Consider the following 23,964-nt stretch of genomic DNA (forward strand, 5'->3'; position numbering starts at 1 on the left):
CGCTTACATGGCACAGTCTGATTACGTAGACGGCGCTTCGGTTTGGGTCAAAATGGCGTCGTGTTCACGCGTGGGTCGTCAGCTTTATACAACAGCCCGTTTATTCAGCGGTGGTTTAAAGGAAGCATGGTGTCTGAGGTGAGGCTATGAAAGGTCATAAGTGTACTTAACATTTTTGGTAAAGTTGTATCCTAATATTGTTTCCAATTATACTCAAGCGAAGAAGGCATGATGGAATTTGTACGACAGGTCAAGCCAAAGAGATTCATGTTCATATTAGACAAATAGCGAACTAAATATCTAGAAAATAATTTGACTCTGGGGTCCAGCTGTGTGGTTTATAACATTTTGTGATCATTGCTATATAAATAGATATTGTGGACTTTGCTCTGCCAGCAAACAACCTTCGTCGGCAGAATCAGGTAATCTCAAATCCTCTCCTGCGTGGTAGCAGCATGATTTGTTAATTTTCCGTAGATTCACTGTAGGTTGTCCTAGTGAGCTCTTAATCTCTGCAATTCTTTACAGGCTCAGAAGAGGAAAGTATCATTCCAAAAAAGAAAACATGGTAGGATATTATTTAAGCCCCTCGTTACTTTTAACAAAGTCTTACAAACGACACGATTTGTCCAATCGTTGTTCACGTATTTTCTGAAACAGGAGTGACGATGCCGTGTTGCAGGCTCTGTTGTCCACTGTAAACAGGGTATGTTAATACAGGCCTTTAGCTAACTGGTAAATTGAGTGTGCATTTCTTCATTATTACATAAACTAATAAACCTTTTTGTGTAATTTTTCAGGACCCTACCGCAGCACATTATATGTTTCAGGATGACTCTTACCTCACACCAAGAACAACTGGAGAATATGTGAGTGTTTTGTTTGATCAAGAATTGGAGTATGTTTTATGTAGAGGTGAGGTTGGCATATACATGGAAGGTAATATACTTATTACATGAATATTGTGATGCAAAATGTAATAAAATGGGTAGAATTTATGAGGTTGGGAACAAGGTACATACATGCATTATGGGGATGTACCACATTTTTCCCTTTTGTAGAGGAATGTCTGAAGTATAGGGATGAATGGTTAAAATGGCAACTGTGCAGGGGTGGGTTTCCCGATAACGAACGATCTTAGAAAGTTACGAACAACTTTAAGAACGACGTAACTTTAAGAACGCCAAATTTACGAGTGTTTCCCAAAAGCCTTCGTAGTCTCCAAATTTACGAACGAGTTCTAAGTAGTTCTTAGTTGACTCCGCCTCTGCAGCTGCCCTGGAAAAACTCCGCTAGTCGAAAACCGAACCACCGATTTACATAAATTTTTCATAATTACGCCGCAAAAGCATCATTGGCAAAATGACAATCATAAAAACTAACAACTAAGTGTTGACATTTCAAGTATAAGGAAAAAATGAGTAGAACATATTATTACCTTTGCAATTCTGACCGATCGTAGGCTTTTATCAAGGCTATAAATAGGGCACACAATTAACCTTTCACACGTTATTCAAAACCATGGCAAACAAGCAGAGAAAATGAAACTTTCTGTCGAGTGAACTGAGCCAAAAACAAAAGTATAGCCTACTGTTTTCAATAGCTCGAGGAAGTTCATCAAATTCAGAAAAAAAACAAAAAAAAAACTGTAGTCAAGTCAAAAATAAGGGGGCAGGACTCGGAAAGGAGAGGGCTAAGACTGGTGGAGGTCAAATGTCCACAAGTGCCTTCACTGTTGAGGAGGAGAAGGCACTGGGGATACTGGGCCCCACAGCTACTGAAGGGACACCAGGGGATTTGATACAAGCTTCAGAGTGGATACCCACTGTCAGCTAGTATATTAGTGTGTATGTATGTGTGTGTGTGTGTATATATATATATATATATATATATATATATATATATATATATATATATATATATATATATATATATATATATATATATAAATTTTTTTTTTTTTTTTTTTTTTTTGCATGGCGAAGCAATGCTTTAGTAACAGCATGCACACATTTATGTCAGCTTTGCTTAGTCCGTGGGCATCACCAACAGTCTGCAGAACAGTCTGTGGCATAAAATCGGAGGGTGGTCAGTAACTGCGTCGTGGAGCTAAGGGCAAAATTCTGTATTCAGGCGAACTACATGGCTTCGTGGATTACGTCGTCTTCTTAAATTATGTCTTCTATTCAAAGCCAGTACTCTGAAGAGCTGCTATGTTCATCACACAAGCACAGTTGCTAGCCTTAATCCAAGTTACTTATATGTGCTACCGATTAATCAATCCATTTTATTGGTTAAGTTAAAACAAGCTTAATAGGCCAACTTGTATCCATTTATTTGCAAAGAATACATTAATTTTGAGTCTGAAACGCTGTTGACTGCACGATGACGAACGGAGAGACTTAATTAAATATTGGGAAGATATAAACTAATAATAAATAATTCATAGTACATTTGATTTCTGTTGACACATTGTGGTATATGCGATGTAAACACTTCAAAAGAAAATAGGCTACTAGGCTAATTATACACATAAACGCAAATGTAGTAATGCCGTGATTAAAACCCGCGCGAGTGAAATTAGCGCCTCTATCATTTTTGAAGTAGAACTGCACGAGAGCTTCGAGTTAAGAAGTACTTAGTGAGTTACGAATGGGTCCGGAGATTCTTAACTTACGAACGACTATAAGAACGACGTAAGTTATGAAGAGTTTAGGGAAACACTCGTAAATTTAAGAATATTCGTAAGTACGAGGTTACGAAGTACTTAGAGTTACGAACGTTTCGGGAAACCCACCCCAGATCATCAAAGGTGTCCGCTTGAGGAGGAACAAATTTGGAGGGAACAAATGTTGGATACTGTTGCATGTGAAAGGATTTTTGGGTGTACTGAATTGGGAAAGCTAAAGTGTTACAACATCAAAAAACTGTTTCTCATCAACCATTGGTCACATTAAGCCAAAACTTTACAGGCAGCATCAGGGGCTCAAGTGGTATCAAGGCTCACAACGATGATGTCATCACTCAAACAACATGGCCGCCATAAGCCAATTAATTGGTTTTGGCCATTTGACAGACTTCTCAGTGGCCAATCGACATAACCTGACCACTATGCACATCTCAGGACTCTGACTATGTGTCACGCCGTGCAGTTTGGAAATATTTCAAACTATAAGGCCTTTTAAAAATGCGTTTTTGAAAATAGCTCTTTTCGAACTAGTCCTAGGAATTTGATCCAATGATGGCAAAGTTGGTATGGGCCTAACCTGTAGACTCTGTAGGTAAATAATTATGGATAAAATGTTGAATTTTTTATTTTCAGTTTGGTCCATTTTCTGATCATCATTGTGGCCATGCCATATATGACCTATATTGCTATAACTCATAAACCATGTAAGTGATCAACTCCCAATTTGAAAGCCTTATATAGACTGAGGTCCTTGTGTGGTATGCCAAGTTTGGTTCAAATTGGCCTGTGGGGGGCGCTACAGTGTCCAAAACCCTAAGAAATCATAAACTCATGCTGCAATCATGTTATAAAGAATACAGACGAGTAATGGGTCTTGTATGATTCAGATCAATTAGGTCTATAACATGTGTAGTGCTTACATGAAAGACCACACAAACACACAAAGCTGATCTCAGCATGTGATTTAGTTTTATGATCTAAATCATTTTGTCAATACATTTATTTTGATCCTATTGGGCCTTTAGTGCTTCAGTTGAATCTTTTTTGCACATTGATTTATTCATGCATGTTTCCACAGAAACAGCTTCTTTTCACTTGTAGGTGTAAGACATTTTGGGCTTGTTTTTGCTTATTGAGGCCAAAGTGCCTATTTGTGTGTGAACCTGCCAATCGCTGCTTGTGGCTATATTATACATTTTTGTTTGGTTTGTAAAATCAACATATGTAATGAGTAAAACATTAATTTAAAAAGGTTGTAGCCAATATGTAGTTGGTACTGAATCACAGAATACCATTTCATACTTGAGGTTTTAAAGTCACATGTTTGTTGAACAAACACATAGTTTAGGACAGTTTAGTCTAATGAATAATTTTTCCTGTTTAAAGTTTTCAAGATGCTGTAGCCAGGATTAATCCAGCATCATGTTTCTTCCACAGAAACTGTATTCCTTGTCCCAAGAGTCAGGCAGAAATGCTGCCAAGTATTTCATCAATACTTTCCCCAGGTACTTCCAGAAGGACTTTGCAGACCCTCATATTCCGGTAAGTGTCTCCAGTAATTGCTGTATTTAACTATTATACTTTTTAGGTGTCTGAGGCTAATTACTTTTGACAGTGTTTAATGCCAGAGACTCTGGAGTCTCAAATAGCTGAGGTATCGGAGGCAGCTCTGGCCGAGTGCATTCAGCTTAGGAGGGTGAAGGCATCAGTAGACATGTTCGATCAGCTGATGCAGATAGGTGAGTATAGCTTTCACAAATGTATACTTTTTATTTCTAGTCATATTGCCTGTGGCTGCTGAATAGACAGTCAAGTTTATTGTTTTTAATCAAAACCCCAGCATTTCAACAGATTGACCCAGATCTACTGAATTTATCAGTAAATGAACATTAAAATTCCTATAGGAACTTCTGTGTCACTGGATATAACCAATGACCTTCTGGATCTGATTTGTCTCTATGGAGACCACGAACCAGCTCAAGATGACGTGCCAGAACAGAGAGCCGTTGACATGGTAAGACAAATGTGTGGCGGTAGTTTGAAACCAGAAATCCTTATTAGGAAATGGAGTAAGTCTAGTCCTTGAAAATTTGAAAGTTTGTGAATCTGAAAAGACGGCCGTCCTTGAAGGTCCTTGAATATTTTTTTTGGGGGGGGGGGGTTGAAATTTCACATGGATGAAGACCGCAGTCAAGGAATAATAGGGCACAGTTGGTAGGAAGTCAATATTTACAAAAGATTGCTATGAAAAAGATTGTCATGTTTTAAGTTTCTCATCCTTTGTTGAAAAATATGATCTGATATGATAGTTGTTATAAAGATTTTAAGAATGTCTGCAAAGTGATTCCTTTAGCATTAATTCAATTAATCAAAAATGTCATTTTATATTCAGAGTTGACTCTTTCGATGCCCATGTTAAAAGTGAATGACTAACTTAGTTGACTTCAAGTGTAGTAACAAGATTATCACTGATGGTATGAGACAAAAGATGTAATAGAGATTCTTTCAAGAAACATCCTAATACAAATTATAAAACCGCAATAGCTTGTCAAATGGCCCATATCTTCTATAGTAAAAGAGACTCATTTCAAAATAATAAATAAGATATATCCTGTAGCCATGTTTCTTGAAAGAAGATTTAAACATTATGTGGCGTCATGTACCTTTTGTAAGTCAGAAGATGAATTCCAGGACCATTTGTTTTTTCATGTCAATATTCACAAAGTTTTTGCATGGACATTAGAAACTCGATTAATCTCAAACTTAACATTCTTTCGTTTGATACCATTTTACTTTATGCGGAAAACTTAAGTTCGGATTTCTTTGATGCCATAAATGTAGTCGTACTTTTAGCAAAATACCACATTCACTACAGTAAGTGTAGTGATTAAAAGCCTTCTTTTCTCTTTATGAATGAATTAAATTCATATAACTCTTCATTAAGTAGATAAAAAAAACTTGTAAAATGCTAGAATCATCTCACACCAGATTTCCCTATAAATCTATAGTTCTAATCATTATATGGCTTTGCTCCTCTGTTTTATATATGTACTGTATGTGTATATGCACATGTGTATTATTGTTATTATTATTTGTCTACTGTCAACGTGTCATTATTTTGCCAGCACAAGTTCATTTAAAATTATATTGATTCTACAGGGCCTATGCTGACTTTTACTTTGCAAAAGTTTGGTCATTCTCCTGTAGAGAAATTTTTGTTCAGCACCAAAAGCTAGTGTTTCCTGTATGTAGTTAACGTATGTGTTTGTTTGTTCAGCACTGAAAGCTAGTGTTTCCTGTATGTAGTTAACGTATGTGTTTGTTTGTTCAGCACTGAAAGCTAGTGTTTCCTGTATGTAGTTAACGTATGTGTTTGTTCAGCACTGAAAGCTAGTGTTTCCTGTATGTAGTTAACGTATGTGTTTGTTTGTTCAGCACTGAAAGCTAGTGTTTCCTGTATGTAGTTAACGTATGTGTTTGTTTGTTCAGCACTGAAAGCTAGTGTTTCCTGTATGTAGTTAACATGTGTAGCCGCTTTACGTGAATGTCTCCTTCTCACAGGTCCACTGCTAAACTGCCAGTCATGTTGAGTGTGAATTAAGTTTTCGTTTAATCAGTGCTTAATGTCATGCAGAACATTTCAGGATGCATGGCTTGAAATGACATTCAGTCTTTTGAATTTGCCTTGTATTAACATCGTTTTTTGATAACATATAGGGGTAAGAGTAGGTAAATGCTGGCAGGTGCAGTCCTTGAATTTGAGGAAGTTGGTCCTGGAAAGTCATTGAAAGGTCCTTGAATTTGATGTTAACCAAGGTGTAGGAACCCTGCAAGGCATTCCTAGGACAGCCAAAAGATTTTTTCAGTGTGTTCTGGGTCTTCCTAGAGTCTCCTCCCAGTTTGACATGCCAGACACCTCACTAGGGAGTCACCTGAACTGGCTCCTGTCTACATGGAGGAGCAGTGGTTCTTGTCAGATGGCTGAAATCCTCACCTTATCTCTTAAGGGAGAGCCTGGACTCCTTGCACAGGAAACTCATTTCAGCCGCTTGTATTCACGATCTCATTCTTTCAGTTACTACCCAGAGCTAATGACCACCGGTGGGAGTCAGAATATAGTTCATATATATATATATATATATATATATCTCGTCACCCGCCATCTGATCCAACTCTCCACTGGGTGATGAGTGGACAGCTCGGCTCCTCTTTCACTACAGTGCTCACATGGCTTAAGGCAGAGGAGTCGGGCCACAAATAAAGGTAAAGCTGCTTGAAGTGTAAAACCTGCCCTTCAGAAGCCTAAACTAGCCCAAAGCATATGTCTGCAGGGTTTGATCAGTGTAAACTGTTGGGGGGTGGCGAGTGTAATTTAAGTATTATATCGCGATTGATTCTTAGTGTTGACTTGTAACTCCCACGGTAGCCCAACTAAAAAGAAGCCCAAAAAACTACACTGTTTGTTCGTCATTCAAATTCAGGCACGAAGCCAGAAGATGGGCCAAATTATTTATCAGTCAGCATCAGACAAGGCGTGCCGCAACGGAGGCTGTATGTTGTGCACCCCTGGCTTAAGGTGTCCTGGTGCCACGTGCACTTATGGGCATCTTTGTCTATAACACCATGATAAAGTACAAACTTGAAAAGCACAGAAATCACTCGGGATCAGAACAGTTTTCCTCCCAATCACACCTTCCAGCTTCTACTGTTACCCACATGAGCATTGAAGTCCCCCAGTACAACAGTAGAGCCAGAAGGGGCTCTTTCCAGTATCCCCTCCAAGGACTCCAAAAAGGCTGTTTATTTAAGTCAGCATGGTGCATAAGCACAGTCTGAGCCCGTTCTGGTGCAGGGAAGTAACCTTCTCGTCTACCAGGGAAAACCACAACACACGGGCAGCAAACCAGGGAGTCTGTCCTCTCTCCCCTTCCTGCACCCTATTCAGTACCCCAGGGGGCTGTGGATCCCGGTAGAGAGAACGCTGTGTGTGATTGGTCGTGTAAGAGTTGTACCTGTGTTAAAATTGTAAAGCGACCTTGGGTATCTTGAAAGGCGCTATATAAGTTGAACATTCATTCACACCTGTCCTCCGCCTTTCACCATGGGCAACTCCAGAATGGAATAAAGTCCAGCCTCTCTTGAAAGGATTTATTCCAGAGTCCACCCAGCACGTTGAGGTGAGCCCAATTATATCTAGTTGGTATCTCTCAGCTTCACATACCAGCTGAGGCTCCTTTCGAGCTGAGCTGGGCCAGGCCCCATGGGTAAAATCACGGCCACCAGGAGTTTGCCTCCCCCCGGGGTGAAGCTTTGGTAACCCTGATACAGACAAGGGAAACTGTGTCCTGCTGTTTGTATATTCTGTAGGGTTTTTTGAATCACACATTGTCCGGCCAATCACCTATGATCTTTTCTTTCTAAAGAAAACCAATTAACTTTAATCTAAAACTGCTTGTCACCACAGACCTTTTAAATGTATGTTCATAACTTTGCAAGCTTTGATATAAATGTGATATTTTGATGTATGTGAGTAGGTTAACAGTATTTTTTGTTAAGTGTCCTTTGTCATGGATTGGGGTAGGACCAAGATGAGATGAAGAAGATAAAGGGGAGACCACAAAGAGCTTCTGATTTACTAAAGATTGCATGGCGGTAAGTTCTCAAAGGTTGGTAGCCAGTATATGACTTGACCAGATGCATTTAAAACTAAATTCGTACTTTGGTCAATATTCATTTGTGGTAAATGTTTGTGATGAATTAAATGTCTTCCCTTCTACAACCAACAGGGAGAACAATAATGCAGAAAGGATCTTTAACATGATGACACAACCAAGTAGTCGATCATATGGTGCATTAATCCGAGGCATGGTGAAGGTCGGAGTCACAACCAACATTTTAGTGGTGGGGTTTTTATTGGTGTCTTTCTCAAACTTAAATATGCTCAATTTTATGCATCCTCAGCATGGCTCTTTCTTCAAGGCATTCAACACGTTCAATGACATGCTGAACAATCGACTGACTGGTAGGCTTTGATTTTTCTCCCCTGCTGGCTTATTGTTATTCAGGCAAAATTAACCATGCAAGATGGTATTATTACTTATTCAACATTTGTGTTTCTGTCCTTCAGCTGATGTGCACACCTTTAATGCTCTCATCAGTGCTGCCCCAGAACAGAAGGAGAAATACAGTGAGAAATGGGATCTTATTATTGTAAGTTTTGTAAAGATCATTTTAATCCTGGAAGTGAGATTGGATGTGTTGACATCCTACTGGGGTTCATGCTTTTTGTGTCGGATATTTTTGTCTGTAGAACTTGCTAAAGCAAATGGCTGCACAGAAGGTCAAGCCCAATGTGCTCACATTCAACAGTGTCCTGAAAGCCCTGCGGCGCTGTGGAGCCCTGGCCAGAGTGCAGGCTGTCCCGGTCCTCAATGAGATGAAGGCCCTTGGCATTGGTCTGTTCATAGCCCTCCTCACACCTGTACATGTCTTAACATATGATCACTTATGTACAGTGTTGTATTTTTGCACTAACCTCTGTAAATATCTTATCTGTATATTACTGCAGTGATGTTTTGTGTTGGTCTCCCTTTTTGTAATTTAAGTGTGTAACTTTCAAATTCAGTCCCCAGTTTGGCGTCTTATGCTCACATCCTTGGAATCTTCCACAAAGCAGGTGAACACTGCTTCATTTACCTTTACACACATGTACGTTAATATAAATGAGAGCCTAAGTCATGGGTTAAAGTTCTCCGTCACTACGACGGATTTCCGTCATTTGATTTTTTTGGGGAAAAAATCCATCAAATCATAATAAACAACACACACGCGCGTGCTATCTGTTTTGTGGCCGAAATATGATCCTCTCACTGGCGCTCAGCAGCGCTGGATGGATGACGGCGGTGTAATTTGATTGACTTGCGGTCATTCCGCCTTCTGATTTTCGGACATTACGTAGAAAAGTGACCTCCCTCCTGCCTGACCCTAGCGCGCGACTCCGTACACCTCGCGCTAAACATGCGCGAACGGCAGAGGCTACTTGCCGCGTCACAATCTTTTTACAGTGTTGTCTGAAACGATATGTGGTAGTATAAAGAAAAACCCCTCAAAAACAGGAATGAACATTTACCTGACAAAAATTAATGTTGCTTTGTGTTTCAGGTTTGAAAAGTGCTGGAATTTAGGCTAAAGTACTTGAAAATGCTTGAAATTGTAACTACTTCGTTTCACAACAATCTGTCTGATTGAACAGTTTTCTTGTAATTCCAGGACGAAACATGAGACAACGTGAAGACGTTAAGATTGGGCGTTTTGAAAATAAACAACCATTAAATAATGTGATAAAAAGCGAATGATTTCAAATATATGTAGAAATATTTAACTTAAATAAATTTAACGTTGAAAACGTGTTGAAATGGACCTTGAAAGTGACGTACAAGTGCTTTAATTCCACCTTGTTAAGGTGTATGACCCCAACAAACATGACTTTGTTCATTGCGCTGAAGCGCGGACCCTCGCGCCGCTCGCGCCTATACTTTCCACCTTTTTCCTGGAATCCCAATGGGGGTTGCCATGACGTCTCACTATTTCCGTTCCCCGGTTTCTTAGTTCCGGTCTCGCTAGCGTTTCAGCATCGCTAACCAAAACATTGCTAGTGAGACGAATAAAACTGGCTTTGATACCGATTACGTGCTTCAAGTATGAGCTCAGGCTCGACATGTTCCCTTGTCGGGTGCCATAACAACTCAAAAAATTGAAGTTGTTGTTGGAAAGTATATGCTTTGAACACCAGCAGCTTCGTAAACACTGTCCGCATCCGGCTCCTTTTGTAGTAACTTGGATATTTTTTTCAACATTACTTAATCACATTTAAAATAATTTTATTAGATGCAGCACAATATAACAAAAAATATGCCTTAATTGTCAAATTTGATCAAGCCAGTCCAAAGATATTCAAATTTAAATCGTCTGTATTTTTTAATGCAATTAACCTACATCTTGTGATCAAGAAATGTGCGCTAGTTTTACCATGTGGCTAGTGCCCGCCGTGATCATGGTTCATCGGACCAACACGTTGTCTTGGGACCCTTAAAAACTACCTTAAACTGTACAGACTGGGATGAAACGTCAGGAAACAAACAAGAATATAATGTAACGGTCCACGTATCTATTAATATCTTTTGAACAGTCCCACAATGTTTTTGAATGGTCCAAATGCGAAGTTAAAATTCAAGCAGGCTCAAAAAGAAACAGGAGCACGAAATGCGAGTTCTTCTAACGGGATGAGAGAAAGTGGACATTCAATTATGTCATATTACCAAAACTCTGGGAAGAACCTCCTACAAACCGATTAAAACAGCGATTTATTTACAGCGCGCTTGCGATCACTGACCTCGCTTATGCCCGGTTCACACTACACGATCTTAGGCTGGTTTTTCAGTCGCTGACTGTTTTTTGTAGATCGCCGACAGAAACTGTGGTCGGAAGCAAATCGGCGATCACTCGTCGCTCGCTCAGTCCTGTAGTGTGAACTGCTGAAAGACGCTCGCCGACTCATCGCAGACGACCGGCAGATATCTAGCATGTTTAATATCTAGCCCGGTCAGCGACTGAGAGTCTTTGTGAGCCCGCGTCGCCGATCAGTCATGTAGTGTGAAAGCCACAACAACTGAAAGACTCGCGATTACAGCACAACCAGTCATGTAGTGCGAACGGCACAAAAACCTGACGACTGAAAAGTCGTGTAGTGTGAACCTGGCATTAGACAGCGCGACCGGAGAAAAATGTCCGCGGCTCAATCATGATCATGCGGGGATATCCAAGTAACTACGTTTTGCTTTGCATTCCATACCGAAGGGAAGGAGCCTAGCGTGGCTTGCAGTTTTAAAACTGAAATACCATCCGAAGAGGATATATGTTTGCTCGTTTCACTTTGTTGAAAAGAAGCCTACAGAGCTGCATCCTGACCCGGAGCTGTATTTGGGTTACGATAGACCACCCCAAAAGAAGAGACGAATAGTTCGCATGAGCCAAACGGATCTACAAATAGTTATAGTAAAAGTAAAACTACAAACAAACGAGATATTATACATATAATTTATTGTTTTTCAATGTTTCACAACATACGTTCTGCAATGCACGAGTAACCCACTGTCTCCACTACTCCACTCTCCCTCAGCATTACCCACGCCTGATGTTTACCTCGGCTCACGGTCTCACTTGGCTCTACCTCAGCTTTAAAAAAATGAAATCACCATGTTTTTTATACAATACCTTTCCTATTTTGTTGCTATAAAGGTAGTTGTGTGCCTCTGTGCTTTTATAATTCCGTAGCTCTTCGCCATCTACGCCTTCGGGAAAGACGAAGTAATTGACTATATCAATATCGCTAACTTCAGGCCACAGCTTCATGTTATCAACCCACTCTGAGAGCGTTGAGGGGTGGGGCACTGGTAAAACACAGTCACCACAACTTCTTTTAACGCTCGTACTGTGCAGCCACCTAGTATTATTGGCCGTGTATTTTTAATAAAGCAGCAACGAACGTCCACTTTCTGACTCGCTCATAATGTAAACACTACAACCGGAAACCAACAACCGGATTCAGCTACGAATCATGGGAAAGGTTAAAGTTCAGGAAAATCGTGGATACTTGACGCGGCGCGAGGGTCCGCGCGGCGAAAATGACGTCATCGCTGTGGCTTCGCCCGTGCGCGAGCGCCTCGCGCGCAGTGGATTTCTGAGGTCGTGCACCTCTCGAATTTTGTAAATTTGCGCGAGCCGCGCTAGTAGAATGGACGCATTTGAGGAATTTCTATCTGAAATTAAGTTTCAGATACACCAGGTACTACATGAAGCGATAAAAAATACCCAAAATAGATGTTACCCACAAATGTGTATACATAGACACATAGGCTTAAGCCTGGTTTATACTTTCAAGGCTTAAACCAGGCTTAACATGGATGGTTTTGTTCTGTTTGTATTTAAAATCTCTATCCAGTGGTGTGATTTAATTTGCCATTTTTGGACATTTAATTTTTTGTAACATACCTACTTAAAGCGGGTAATCTTACTGCTTGTGTTTATGCGATAGTGAATCTGATAAAAACAAGAGAGCTTCATACCTTTTAAAACTCACCAGGATTCACTAAATTTGACTTGATCTTTAAATAATTTTCTGGAAGAGGACCCCCAGATAACTCCCATTAAATAAACATTTATGTATATTTATTGTTCAGGTGTTGCATTTTGTCGCTTCATAGATTATCTCTTCTCTCCTTACACAGGCTGTTTAGATAAATATACTTTATAAATGTGTTTAATTAGGCAAAAGAGGCTGTGTCCCAACTACACCACATTTTCAGTAGTTGCTGGCATTGTCTTTTGCCAGGAAAATTTTTCAGTCAAATGAAAATTTCTTGCTTTAACCCATGGCCTAAGTGATCATTATGGGTCTGATATATAATAAATGTGTCCCTTAGTTCAGGTTGTCTGAGTCTGGTTATATGTTCTTGTTGTGCACCCTTCTTGGATCAAGGCCACACAGAGATTATTCAGGATGTGATGACTGAGATGTCAGGAAAGAGCTTCACTGCCCAGGACCCAGATGATGGTATAAATGAAGCCAGTGCATTCACTATTACTACAGTTGATGAGGCACAAGCCTTCATGCGGATGAGACTGCAGTCTGAGGATTTTGACCTTTGACCTGGTGTTAATTTGTTACTAATGAAACAATATTTTTAAAATGCACTTTTTTTTTATTTGCAGTCAGTTTCTTCACAAATGCCATGAAAATCGTAAGAGCACTTGTTATTCCACGTCTGTAAGACCTCATTTCTTGGTGCATGTTCTTTGTGCAGAACTGATATCTATTGACTCTGTCTGTGCAGTGCCTGGACACCAAAGACATTGAGCAGGCTTACAGACTGCAAAGTCTACTTGACGTAGGGGAAAACTGGAAACTGCTCGGGGACTCCTACTACCAGAGTATCTATTAGTGAGTGTGAAACCTCTGAATAGCAATCAGTAAGAAACTGCTTAGTAGCCTAAAGTCCATAAAGACAATATTTGGCCCCATGTGTAGTCATTAAACATTATCTCATTGTTGCAGTGGACGATTTTTCAGTCTGCTGTGTATAATGGAACACGTTGATGTGGTGCTGAACTGGTACAGAAAGCTCGTTCCCTCAGTGAGTAGAGTCAGAGTAAAGGCTGGTATTACCGGGCTGCAAACGCTTACTCACTTGACTTTTGTTTTTGGTTGCAGCTATACTACCCTAATTCTCAGGGATTTAGAGATCTGTTGCAGGCACTTGATATGGACAGCCGATTAGACCTCATTCCTCAGATTTGGAAAGGTGGGTGGTAATTCAAAGGTTCAAAATTTAGTAAATGCTCTTTACTAAATTGTTTTAGATAATTATGTATATTTCTATTACCAGGACCTTGAGTAAAAAAAAATTTCGTTCCACCCCATGCAAATGTGATGCGAATGACAATAAACCTCCTTGAATCCTTGAAAAGTCTTTTGTTAGGAGAAAGCTTGTGTATCATTAGAAGTTTTGCTTTTTGCACAGCTGGTTAGAATCCACTGTTAAACACGTGTTTAACACTTGCAAAGTGCCTGCTGAATGAATATTTTCAGTGGAGAGAGAGACATTTTGTTTGTCATGTGCTTTCCTGTTCCTCAGATATAAAACAGATGGGCCATGAAAACAAGCCAGAGCTTGTGGAGGAAATGCTGTCCCTCATGGCTAGAGAGAAACAAAAGCCAGAGGTAAAACCTCATTAGGATCTAAAGAATATAATCTACAAATCAAATGGTTTTGAAGCTAGTAATCAAGTCTTAAGTGCCGCACGTTTAGAGTTTAAATCAGCATTATGCCAAGCGCAGACTACATGACTTTTTTGTCCCTCGCGATGTTCACTGTTAGATTAGCAGTTATATTCGTTTCATGTCGTACTCGAGGAACTGGCAACACTACACGTTAGTCACCGACCAAACATCGTCCTCGTCCCGGCGTGAGTTCGTAGATCATCGCGCGGGGGCGGAGCATAGAAGCTGACAATAATGGCTACAGAAGCGCTTTGCGTGGTGGTAGCGCTTTTGTGCTCAGAAAAGCACAAAAAAAGAGGAAATTGTTGCCACAGCTCAACAAACCTTGTCAAAACCTTGAACCAAATCTTCTGATACGCTGTTCCAGCGAACTCCAGGAGCAGCGGCCCACTTTCTCTTCGCCATGTTTACATTTGTGCGCCACAGAACACTGTCTTCCCATTGGTCAGCGTCAGGGAGCACATCGTGGAGCATGTCAAACTAGGCGATAAAATACAAAAAATTCTAACATGCTAGTCTTTTAGTCGGACAGTCCGACGGCGTCGCTCACGTCAAATTACTGCTCGTGGACTATGTCATACTACACGGACCTTTGTCGCTCGCGACACTGAAATTCGGATCCGACGCAGGCAATTTGTCGTCTCCGACAAAATCGGGCTAAATTGGTGTAGTCTGAACCGGCCATCACACAAGTTATTTCTGTGCGGTCTAACTTAATTTCACTGGGAGGTACTCATGGCCAGTAATATTTTAGTATCGCTAAAGAAGAATGCAAATTCATAGTATTTGTTGATAGTATTCTCACGGCAGCCTGCATTAGAGAATTTCGTAACCTTAATGTATTAATAATATAATTATTAACCAGTTATTGATAACATAATTAGTTAACACATTTTGTAAGTTATACAATGCAAGAAACTTAAACAAGCATTTTAAAAAGCATATAGGTCTATGGTAAAACCTTTAAAAAAAATTTTTAATAGTTTTTAAATTTATCTTAAACTAGGTACAGTGACTTGCTTTCACAAGAGATTATAGTTCTCTAAAACGAGGCATCACTGGAGTAGGGAGTGTTATCATAATCTTTTGCACTATGCAGGTCCAGCAGTCATTTGCAGAATGTGCCCTAGATGTAAAGGCACGGTACAAGCAGACCGACTGTGGCCGGCAGCAGCTGACGTGGTCTGCTAGCTCCATTACCAGCATCACCTTGATTCTGCTGGCAGCTGAGAGGACACAGCAGGCCTGGTGAGATCTGCAGCGAGTAAAGCTCAAATAAAACTCCTACAAAAGAGAAATGGGTATAACAAATGGCATGATGTAAGACTGACGTTTTCTGATAATGTTCTTAACTCATTTAGGGAAATGTTGAAACTCTTCAAAGTCACCAACAGAGTTCCACCGTAAGTGTCTCCGTTAATTCCAAATTGCTTTGCATTATTCATAAATACCTATTGATCTTGGGATTGTTGCTAGATGCTCTTATTGGCTTTCCTATTTTAGTGACTACCTCCTGAATCAGTTCCTGGACTGTATACATGTTGGCAACCCTCAACAGGCTGTGGAGCTAGTTCAGATTTCAGTGAGCTTCTGCCTGCCTGTCACCCCATACCTCTTGGAGAGAGTACAGCAGGAATTTGAGCTAAATGAAGAGCAGAAGTAAGTCAGTGGGGGTAGTGGCATTTTAATAGAAACTACAGACCAGTTAATTAGTCCAGGTACTTTGTATGTACAGTATGAAATAATTAATCTATTTTGTTCTGCTCCCCCAGGAACACCTTATCACAACTGGAACTTTCCATGTTGGACTGATTTAAAAGGCAAATGTTTAGTGCTAATGAATTGCTAAAAATGCTAATAAAATTATTTGAGCTGTACAGGTTATTACTATTGTGTTTATTACTATACAGGAACTGTTAATTACTATAGGGAAATCCCTTTTCTGCTTAATCTTCCCCCCCATTAATGTGTTCGGCACGACCAAACAAGTTGACAACATAAACTGACAAACAAACTGGACTTAAGGCAGGAGGGAGGTAGCTTTTCTACGTAATGTCTGAAAATCAGAAGGCGAGATGACCCGCAAGTCAATCAAATGACACCGCCGTGATCCATCCAGCGCTGATGATCCAGTGAGAGCTGCCTCAAGTTTAACTTCATTACAATATTAATGAATTGTTTCATTGATTTGATGAAATTAAAGAAATTCAATAAATAAATCCGAATAAATAAATCCGATTTTTGATGTCATTTTTATTTTTACAATTCGGAAAAACAACAAAATGGAACGTGCATAACATACCCCTTATTTGGGCACTAAACAAAGTGCAATAAAACACAGGCTCAGTTTATAAAAAATAAAACCGCAACCCGTTTAATGTGACTTCTGTTTTCGGACATCACTGGTCAGCTTCTTATCAGGCATGTAAGATGTAACTTATCTTGACGCAGCACTGCAAACTCATCTGTGAGGCGGGTGCGATATTTTGATTTGATGTAGTTCATGTTTGAAAATATCTGTTCGCACAGGTATGTTGATCCAAAGATGGATAACGCCCAAAATGCATACGTCTTCATGTTCCTATAATTGTCAGGAAGAGCATAGACAAGTTTCTCGGGTGTTGGGAGGCTTTCAATTTCGCTACATTTGTGGCTTTGGCCAAGCTGAGCTTTCTCACCCTGCTAATAGAAACGTGTCACAGGCTATGACGCAAATCTTGGTTGACATAAATGTTGAAATTTAATTTCATTTATTCTACACAATCTTACAACATTGGAAAACATTAAGAATGTTGGTGTCATGTTTGTCTCCTACAAAAACTATATTAAAACAAAATATATTTCTCTCCCCCATCTTTTTACATTTTCAAACATTTTTGAAAAAGCTTGAGAAATTATTGATTATTGACTAATTATCATTGATTAGATCATGTTTAGTTATTATAAGAGATCATTATGAACTTATGATTTAGTACATGTCCATTCTGACTAAGCAGAAGGACTACAATAATGAAGTAGTGTGATTCAGTGTAACCATGTTTAGTTCATATTATGCATGTGTGCTATACGTGACCCAGGTCAGGGAGAGTGCTGAGGGTAAGAGCACTCTGTTAACTGGTAGTCACTAGGCTACTAGTCTTGGGTCATTTAGCTTTCTCTGTGTTCAACTGATACATCAGTTGCTTCCGCTAACTCTAGGGAAGTCCATATTAGGAGATACACACATGTGAGACAAAGTAGCCTGCTGGACGCTTATGTTTTGGAACATGCTGTGCTAAAGATAACCTGCTGTTAAACACAATTCAGCAGTTCTAAGATTGTATATAAGCAGGGGGAGTGCCCCCCTGCCTTCAGAGTTGTCATGCTTGATTGAGACTCTCATGTCTGTGTCTGTCTTTGTCCTATTTATATATATTTATATTTTTGTAATAAATTAATCATTTAACCACGTCTGAGTCCTCATCCATTTATTAGAAAATTTCCACGACAAGCTCCAAAGAGCCACGGGTTGCACTAGGCGAACCTTTTTTTTTCTCGCAGACACGTCGGTACGCCGCAATTAAATGTAAATGAAAACAGGAATATAGGTAGTCAATCAGTAATTTATTGGTTTGCAACATCAATGGAGAGCATACATGACATGGACTTAAATTTGAAGTCTGATTAATAAACCACCAGGATATCTTACATATTGCATATTAGATGTTACAGTGAAAAGGCTAACAGACTAGATGACCTTGTCTGCTGAACAGTCGAAATTAAAGTGTCCCCTCAAACTCCTTCACCGTTTACTGATACTGCCCACGTTACCTTGAAGCTCTAAATCTGTAGATGAGAGACATCTGCATCATTAGATTTCATTATTCAGCGTAGGGTTGCAAGGCCATTTTCCAGAAGTGCTTAAAAAAATGTATAAATTAAATGAGGAGCAGCAGCCTCATAATGTACAACTCTGTGTGGGATTTCTAGGGAGCCTGTGTAGTGCCCAAACCCACCGCATTGGCATATGCAGACAGAAGGCTGACCACCTGTTTAGTTTCCAGTGTGAGCCGAGCCTCTTTGAGCCAGTCCTGAGACACGCGGCGAGACTCGCCTTGCAGCTGGTTGACAAACTTGGCAGCTAATTCAAGGTCACCACGTTCAATGCAATAGGATGCATAGGCAAGCAGCTTAAACGTATCAAGAGATTCAGGGGCCAGTGTTGGAGGTGGTGCCTCCTGCTCATTCTCAAGGAGGAACACAGACTGCAGGTAGGACAGGAAGTACTGGTACAGGCTGTTGTGTGCCTCATCAATCAGCGCCACTCGACGTGCTAGCTGCCGGACATCATGGAAGCGAGCTCGTAAGGAGGCCTCGCTGTAGATGCCACGGGTTAGTGATTCTTCAGGAAGAGCTGTAGCTAGAGTCTGGGCAAACTCATTGTCTGGGCAGCTCTTCTTAATGGCATGTACAGCACTCTCTAAAGGTTCAGTAGGAGAATCAGCACCTGCAGTCTTTAGAGTGTAGTTCAGAGCCTCAATGGACAACCACAGCTGATGGGCCCTGCGTGCATCCTCCTCAGCAGTCACATGACCTGTAGAGGAGAGCACGTGTAAATCTAAATCACTCGTGTTAATAGGACCGCAATGGGCATGTTTAAGACAAAGCCTTTGGTTAAAAACCTCAATGAAACGGTACTAAAAGAGCAGAGAATACTCACTGTCTATGGCTTCCTCCATTGCTTTAAGCCTAGCATAGGCAGTGTTCATGTCCAAGGTAAAGGAATCCAGCTGCTCCTGGGTCAAACGGCGGCATTGTGTCTCCTGCTCCATTAGCTTACTGTTCAAAGACTAAACAAGAGGGCAATTTCAGACTGAACATAAGGTATGTATAATTGGTTTTTACATCTTTGAATTATTCAACATGTCAGCAGTAAATGTAGTTGGAGCCCTTGCTGCTGACCTCCTGCGCCTCCTCCCGTAACTCCTGCTCCTGCACCTTCAGCAGCTCACGCAGGTGGTCAGTGTGTGCTGCTGCCTGCCGCCGTAACTGAGTCCTCATCTCTGCCTCCATCACCTCCTGTGCTTCCTGAATCTGAGACACACACACGGCTATAAACAACACAGTGAGGTCTACATTAAAAACAACCTTCAAACTAGTAACTTAGAAGAAATGTCAAAGCGATTAGTAATTCGACCATCGCCTTCGACCATCAGAGCAGGGCATTCTCATTGGCTTTAAGAAACTCTTAAAAACTGAGCTCTTCAAAGAGCACCTGCTCTACTGCACTGTCATAATAGTTACTATTGTAACTATTATTTTGTATTATTGTAAGTCGCTTTGGATAAAAGCGTATATATAAATAAATAAATATACAATTTTAGAAATTACTCAAGGTACAAAAGCAAAAAATTACAAACTTGTCTATTTTGCAACAAATAGTTCATTGCTTAACATCACAAATGTACTGAAATATAGAAACATGCCAAACACATTTCCCTGCTTATCGTCATTAGCTGGATATCTAAATGAGCACATTACAGTGGTAGCAGAATGGTAGAGGTACCCCACGGGGAACCATCCCTTCTTCAGAGAGGGCCTAAAATATACAAAAAGTTATATTTATATCCGTTCTAATTTTATCTACTCAGTTCGACAATCAGCATCCAAGCAAATACATCCTTCCAATCCTGCCTATTCAGTTTGTGTTGAGCTGTGAACGAGTAAATGAATGAAGCCCCTCTGTCTACCCATATTTTCTCCCTCTGCAGTTAGATGAAAAAATGTTGGTCAGTGGTAGTTCAGCTACACATTAGAGGTTCATTTCAAATTTCAGTAAACTGAACAAACAAAAGTATTTGCTCACCCATCCAAATTATCAAAATCAGGTGTTCCAATCACTTGGTGTAAACATTTGAACACCATACCAGAATACAAAAGAGGACAAATTGTTGGTGCACGTCTTGCTGGTTCATCTGTGACCAAGATAGCAAGTCTTTGTGATGTATCAAGAGTCACAGTATCCAGGGTAATGTCAACATACCACAAAGAAGGATGAACCACATCCAACAGAATTAACTGTGGACACAATAGGAAGCTGTCTGAAAGGGATGTTCGGGTGCTAATCTGGATTGTATCCAAAAAACATAAAACCACGGCTGCCAAATCATGGCAGAATTGAATGTGCACCTCAACTCTCCTGTTTCCACCAGAACTGTCCGTCTGGAGCTCCACAGGGTCAATATACATGGCTGGGCTGCTATAACCAAACCTTTGGTCACTCGTGCCAATGCCAAACGTCGGTTTCAGTGGTGCAAGGAGCGCAAATCTTGGGCTATGGACAATGTGAAACATGTATTGTTCTCTGATGAGTCCACCTTTACTGTTGTCCCCACATCTGGGAGAGTTACAGTGTGGAGAAGCCCTAAAGAAGCGAACCACCCAGACTGTTGCCCAGAGTGAATCATGGGGGTGGATCAGTGATGGTTTGGGCTGCCATATCATGGCATTCCCTTGGCCCAATACTTGTGCTAGATGGGCGCGTCACTGCCAAGGACTACCGAACCATTCTGGAGGACCATGTGCATCCAATGGTTCAAACATTGTATCCTGAAGGTGGTGCCGTGTATCAGGATGACAATACACCAATACACACAGCAAGACTGGTGAAAGATTGGTTTGATGAACATGAAAGTGAAGTTGAACATCTCCCATGGCCTGCACAGTCACCAGATCTAAATATTATTGAGCCACTTTGGGGTGTTTTGGAGGAGTGAGTCAGGAAACTTTTTCCTCCACCAGCATCACGCAGTGTAGCGTCCCGGTTGAAAAAGTGGTCTCTCGAACGGATGGTTCACAACATAATATTTTATTATTATGCCTTAGTCATAAACACATCGTAAGAGCTTGTTCCCTCATCAACCAGGTGCTAAAGATCCATTAAAGTTATGAATAATTATTTAGTAATCTCGTTTTACACTGTTCTTTCAACCTTGACCGTGGAGTGCACCTGCTAACTACGCCTCGGAACTCACACACTGATAGCGCGTTTATTTTTCTCTTCTTCGTTTCTTTCTTTCAAAATAAAAGCATAGCACTGCAACAAAATAATAAAAGCTTATGAACCAACTTGCAATATGAAAATACTGAATTATCAGGTCAGTTACACGCAGTGACCTGGCAACTATCCTGCAAGATGATTGGCTTAAAATCCCTCTGACCACTGTGCAGGACTTATATATGTAATTTCCAAGACGAATTGACACTGTATTGGCCGCAAAAGGAGGCCCTACACCAGGGGTGTCAAACTCATTTTCACCGTGGGCCACATCAGCATAATCGTTACCCACGGAGGACTTATAAATGTACCTACTCCTTAATGTTAAATAACTCTGAATTTATTACTTATTCAAGTTACAAATATTACAGATATACTTGCGTAAATGTAAAAAAATGTTTGTTTGTTGCTCTGTTATTATAACATAAATCCTTTAAATTTGTTAGGTTATGAAACCCACATTACTCCATCAATCAATGATCAAACTATCCAAGTGAATAAAGAAAAAATGATCAAATATATTACATTTACTTGAAATATCAAATAATGCTCCTTCTAAAAAAAAAAACTGAAGTGCGGTGATTTCTTCAGCCACAACAAAGCTAGCTTTTACTGCAGTTTCGTTTGTGGTCGTGAACACATTCTGTTGCGATTGCAGTTTGCTTTTTAATTCTTTGACAGCAAGTTGTTTTTCTTGATGGCTATTTTTGGCATACTTGGCTCTGTGTTTGGTCGCAAAATGCCATCATATATTGTACTCTTTGACAACCGCCACAGCTTCATACCCGTTTTTCTCCTTGAAGCACAAACATCGCTTTCCCGCAAACACCCTTCTATCTGCATCGATTCTTCTCTTCCTGGACATTTTGGCATCATTATTTGTATTTCTCAATTACACTTATTGGGAAAATCGCATCGATATGGAAACACTGCAGTGTCGAGATGCCGTCACTTCGCGGGTAACATGATTGTGGGAAGTGTAGTTTTTGCTCATTTTTACTTCTTTTAATTTTTTCTCGCGGGCCACATAAAATGCCGCGGCGGGCCACATTTGGCCCGCGGGCCTTGGGTTTGATACCTGTGCCCTACACCATACTAATAAATTATACTTTTTTTTTTTTTTTTTTTTTTTTTACTTTCATTGTCCAACACCTGTAGGCATGCAGACTGATTTCACAAACATTTGTGAAAGAATGGGTTGCTCTCAGGAGCTCAGTGAATTCCAGTGTGGAACTGTGATAAGATGCCACCTGTGCAACAAATCCAGTCATGAAATTTTCTCGCTCCTAAATATTCCAGTCAACTGTTAGCTGTATTATAAGAAAATTGAAGTACAGACATCCAAACTTTATGTGGCCTTCAGATTAGCTCAAGAACAGTGCGCAGAGAGTTTCATGGAATGGGTTTCCATGGTCGAGCAGCTAAATCTAAGCCATCACTAAGTGCAATGCAAACTAGGGATGCACCGAAAATTCGGCCACCGAAAATTTTCGGCCGAAATGGCTTAAATTTGCATTTTCGGTTTTCGGCCGAAATACTTTCATCACCGAAACAACACGGCCGAAACAATGTGCTGTGATGACGCAAGCAAAAATCGCCTGCACGTGTTTATTTGGATAAAGCTAGCAAAAAAGTTTTCCAGTGATGGCGCCAAGGCAAAGGACATTACACCAAAAATTATGGAACTCGTTGCCTTAGACGATCAGTCGTTCTCTGTCGTAGGGATTTCGTAGGCTAATAGAGCACATTGAGCCCAGTTATGTTTTGCCGAGCAGACGACATTTCTCAGAAGTGTGTTTACCTGAGCTGTTTAATGTTGTTGCAACTCACGTCACGTTTTATGAGAGAATTTATATTTATCTTTCAGGCCAGTCAGTTATAATTAAATTTAACTCGTATAAAATACATATATTTATCCTCTCAGATAAAAACGGTCTGCAAGCGAGTTAAATTTAATTAGTGGTCGGCCGTTGTCAGCGGTATCGCCGTTAACGGCCCACCACTAATTTTACTTTATAATATGCATTACTGTAATGTCAGTGCTAAATAAATATTTTCAAATCAAATTTTGTAGTTGATTTATTCTTTGAATAGCAATGCCTTGATTTTAGTGAAGTTAGCCATAAATCCAATGTTACTAATAATTGGCATAATTTATTTCGGTGTTTCGGTTTTCGGCTTTCGGCCTTGGTTTCCTCATTTTCGGTTTTCGGTTTCGGCTAAGAATTTTCATTTCGGTGCATCCCTAATGCAAACCGTCGGATGCAGTGGTGAAAAGCACGCTGCCACTGGACTCTAGAACAGTGGAAGTGCATTCTCTGGAGTGATGAATCACGGTTCTCCATCTGGCAATCTGATGGACAAGTCTGGGTTTAGCGGTTGCCAGGAGAACGGTACTTG

At 40.3% G+C, this 23,964-nt stretch overlaps 2 protein-coding genes across 3 annotated transcripts in view; one reads left to right on the forward strand and one right to left on the reverse strand.

Annotated features, from left to right (window-relative positions):
• The first annotated feature begins 9 nt into the window (after positions 1-9).
• ptcd3 (pentatricopeptide repeat domain 3) lies at positions 10-16,405 on the forward strand. Its single transcript, XM_077022733.1, has 24 exons — positions 10-138; positions 373-422; positions 529-568; positions 661-706; positions 801-869; positions 4,127-4,231; positions 4,305-4,428; positions 4,594-4,703; positions 8,271-8,341; positions 8,476-8,563; positions 8,651-8,711; positions 8,817-8,899; positions 9,000-9,144; positions 9,315-9,365; positions 13,227-13,301; positions 13,460-13,488; positions 13,582-13,688; positions 13,803-13,881; positions 13,959-14,049; positions 14,383-14,468; positions 15,628-15,776; positions 15,890-15,931; positions 16,032-16,187; positions 16,301-16,405. The coding sequence occupies exons 1-24, from the start codon at positions 53-55 to the stop codon at positions 16,338-16,340; spliced, it is 1,983 nt and encodes a 660-aa protein (XP_076878848.1). The 5' UTR covers positions 10-52; the 3' UTR covers positions 16,341-16,405.
• A 1,707-nt stretch (positions 16,406-18,112) lies between these two features.
• The window catches only part of immt (inner membrane protein, mitochondrial (mitofilin)), a 34,038-nt gene continuing 28,186 nt past the window's right edge, over positions 18,113-23,964 (reverse strand). For both annotated transcript variants that reach the window (XM_077022732.1, XM_077022731.1), the window contains exons 11-13: positions 19,470-19,601; positions 19,228-19,357; positions 18,113-19,101 (exon numbers count right to left, since the gene is read on the reverse strand). In XM_077022732.1, the coding sequence (XP_076878847.1) occupies positions 18,494-19,101; positions 19,228-19,357; positions 19,470-19,601 (870 nt within the window). In that variant the 3' untranslated portion in view covers positions 18,113-18,493. The remainder of the gene's footprint in view (positions 19,102-19,227; positions 19,358-19,469; positions 19,602-23,964) is intronic.

The sequence above is a fragment of the Brachyhypopomus gauderio genome, chromosome 11 (genome assembly GCF_052324685.1).
Source record: "Brachyhypopomus gauderio isolate BG-103 chromosome 11, BGAUD_0.2, whole genome shotgun sequence".
In the NCBI taxonomy this organism is placed as follows: domain Eukaryota; kingdom Metazoa; phylum Chordata; class Actinopteri; order Gymnotiformes; family Hypopomidae; genus Brachyhypopomus; species Brachyhypopomus gauderio.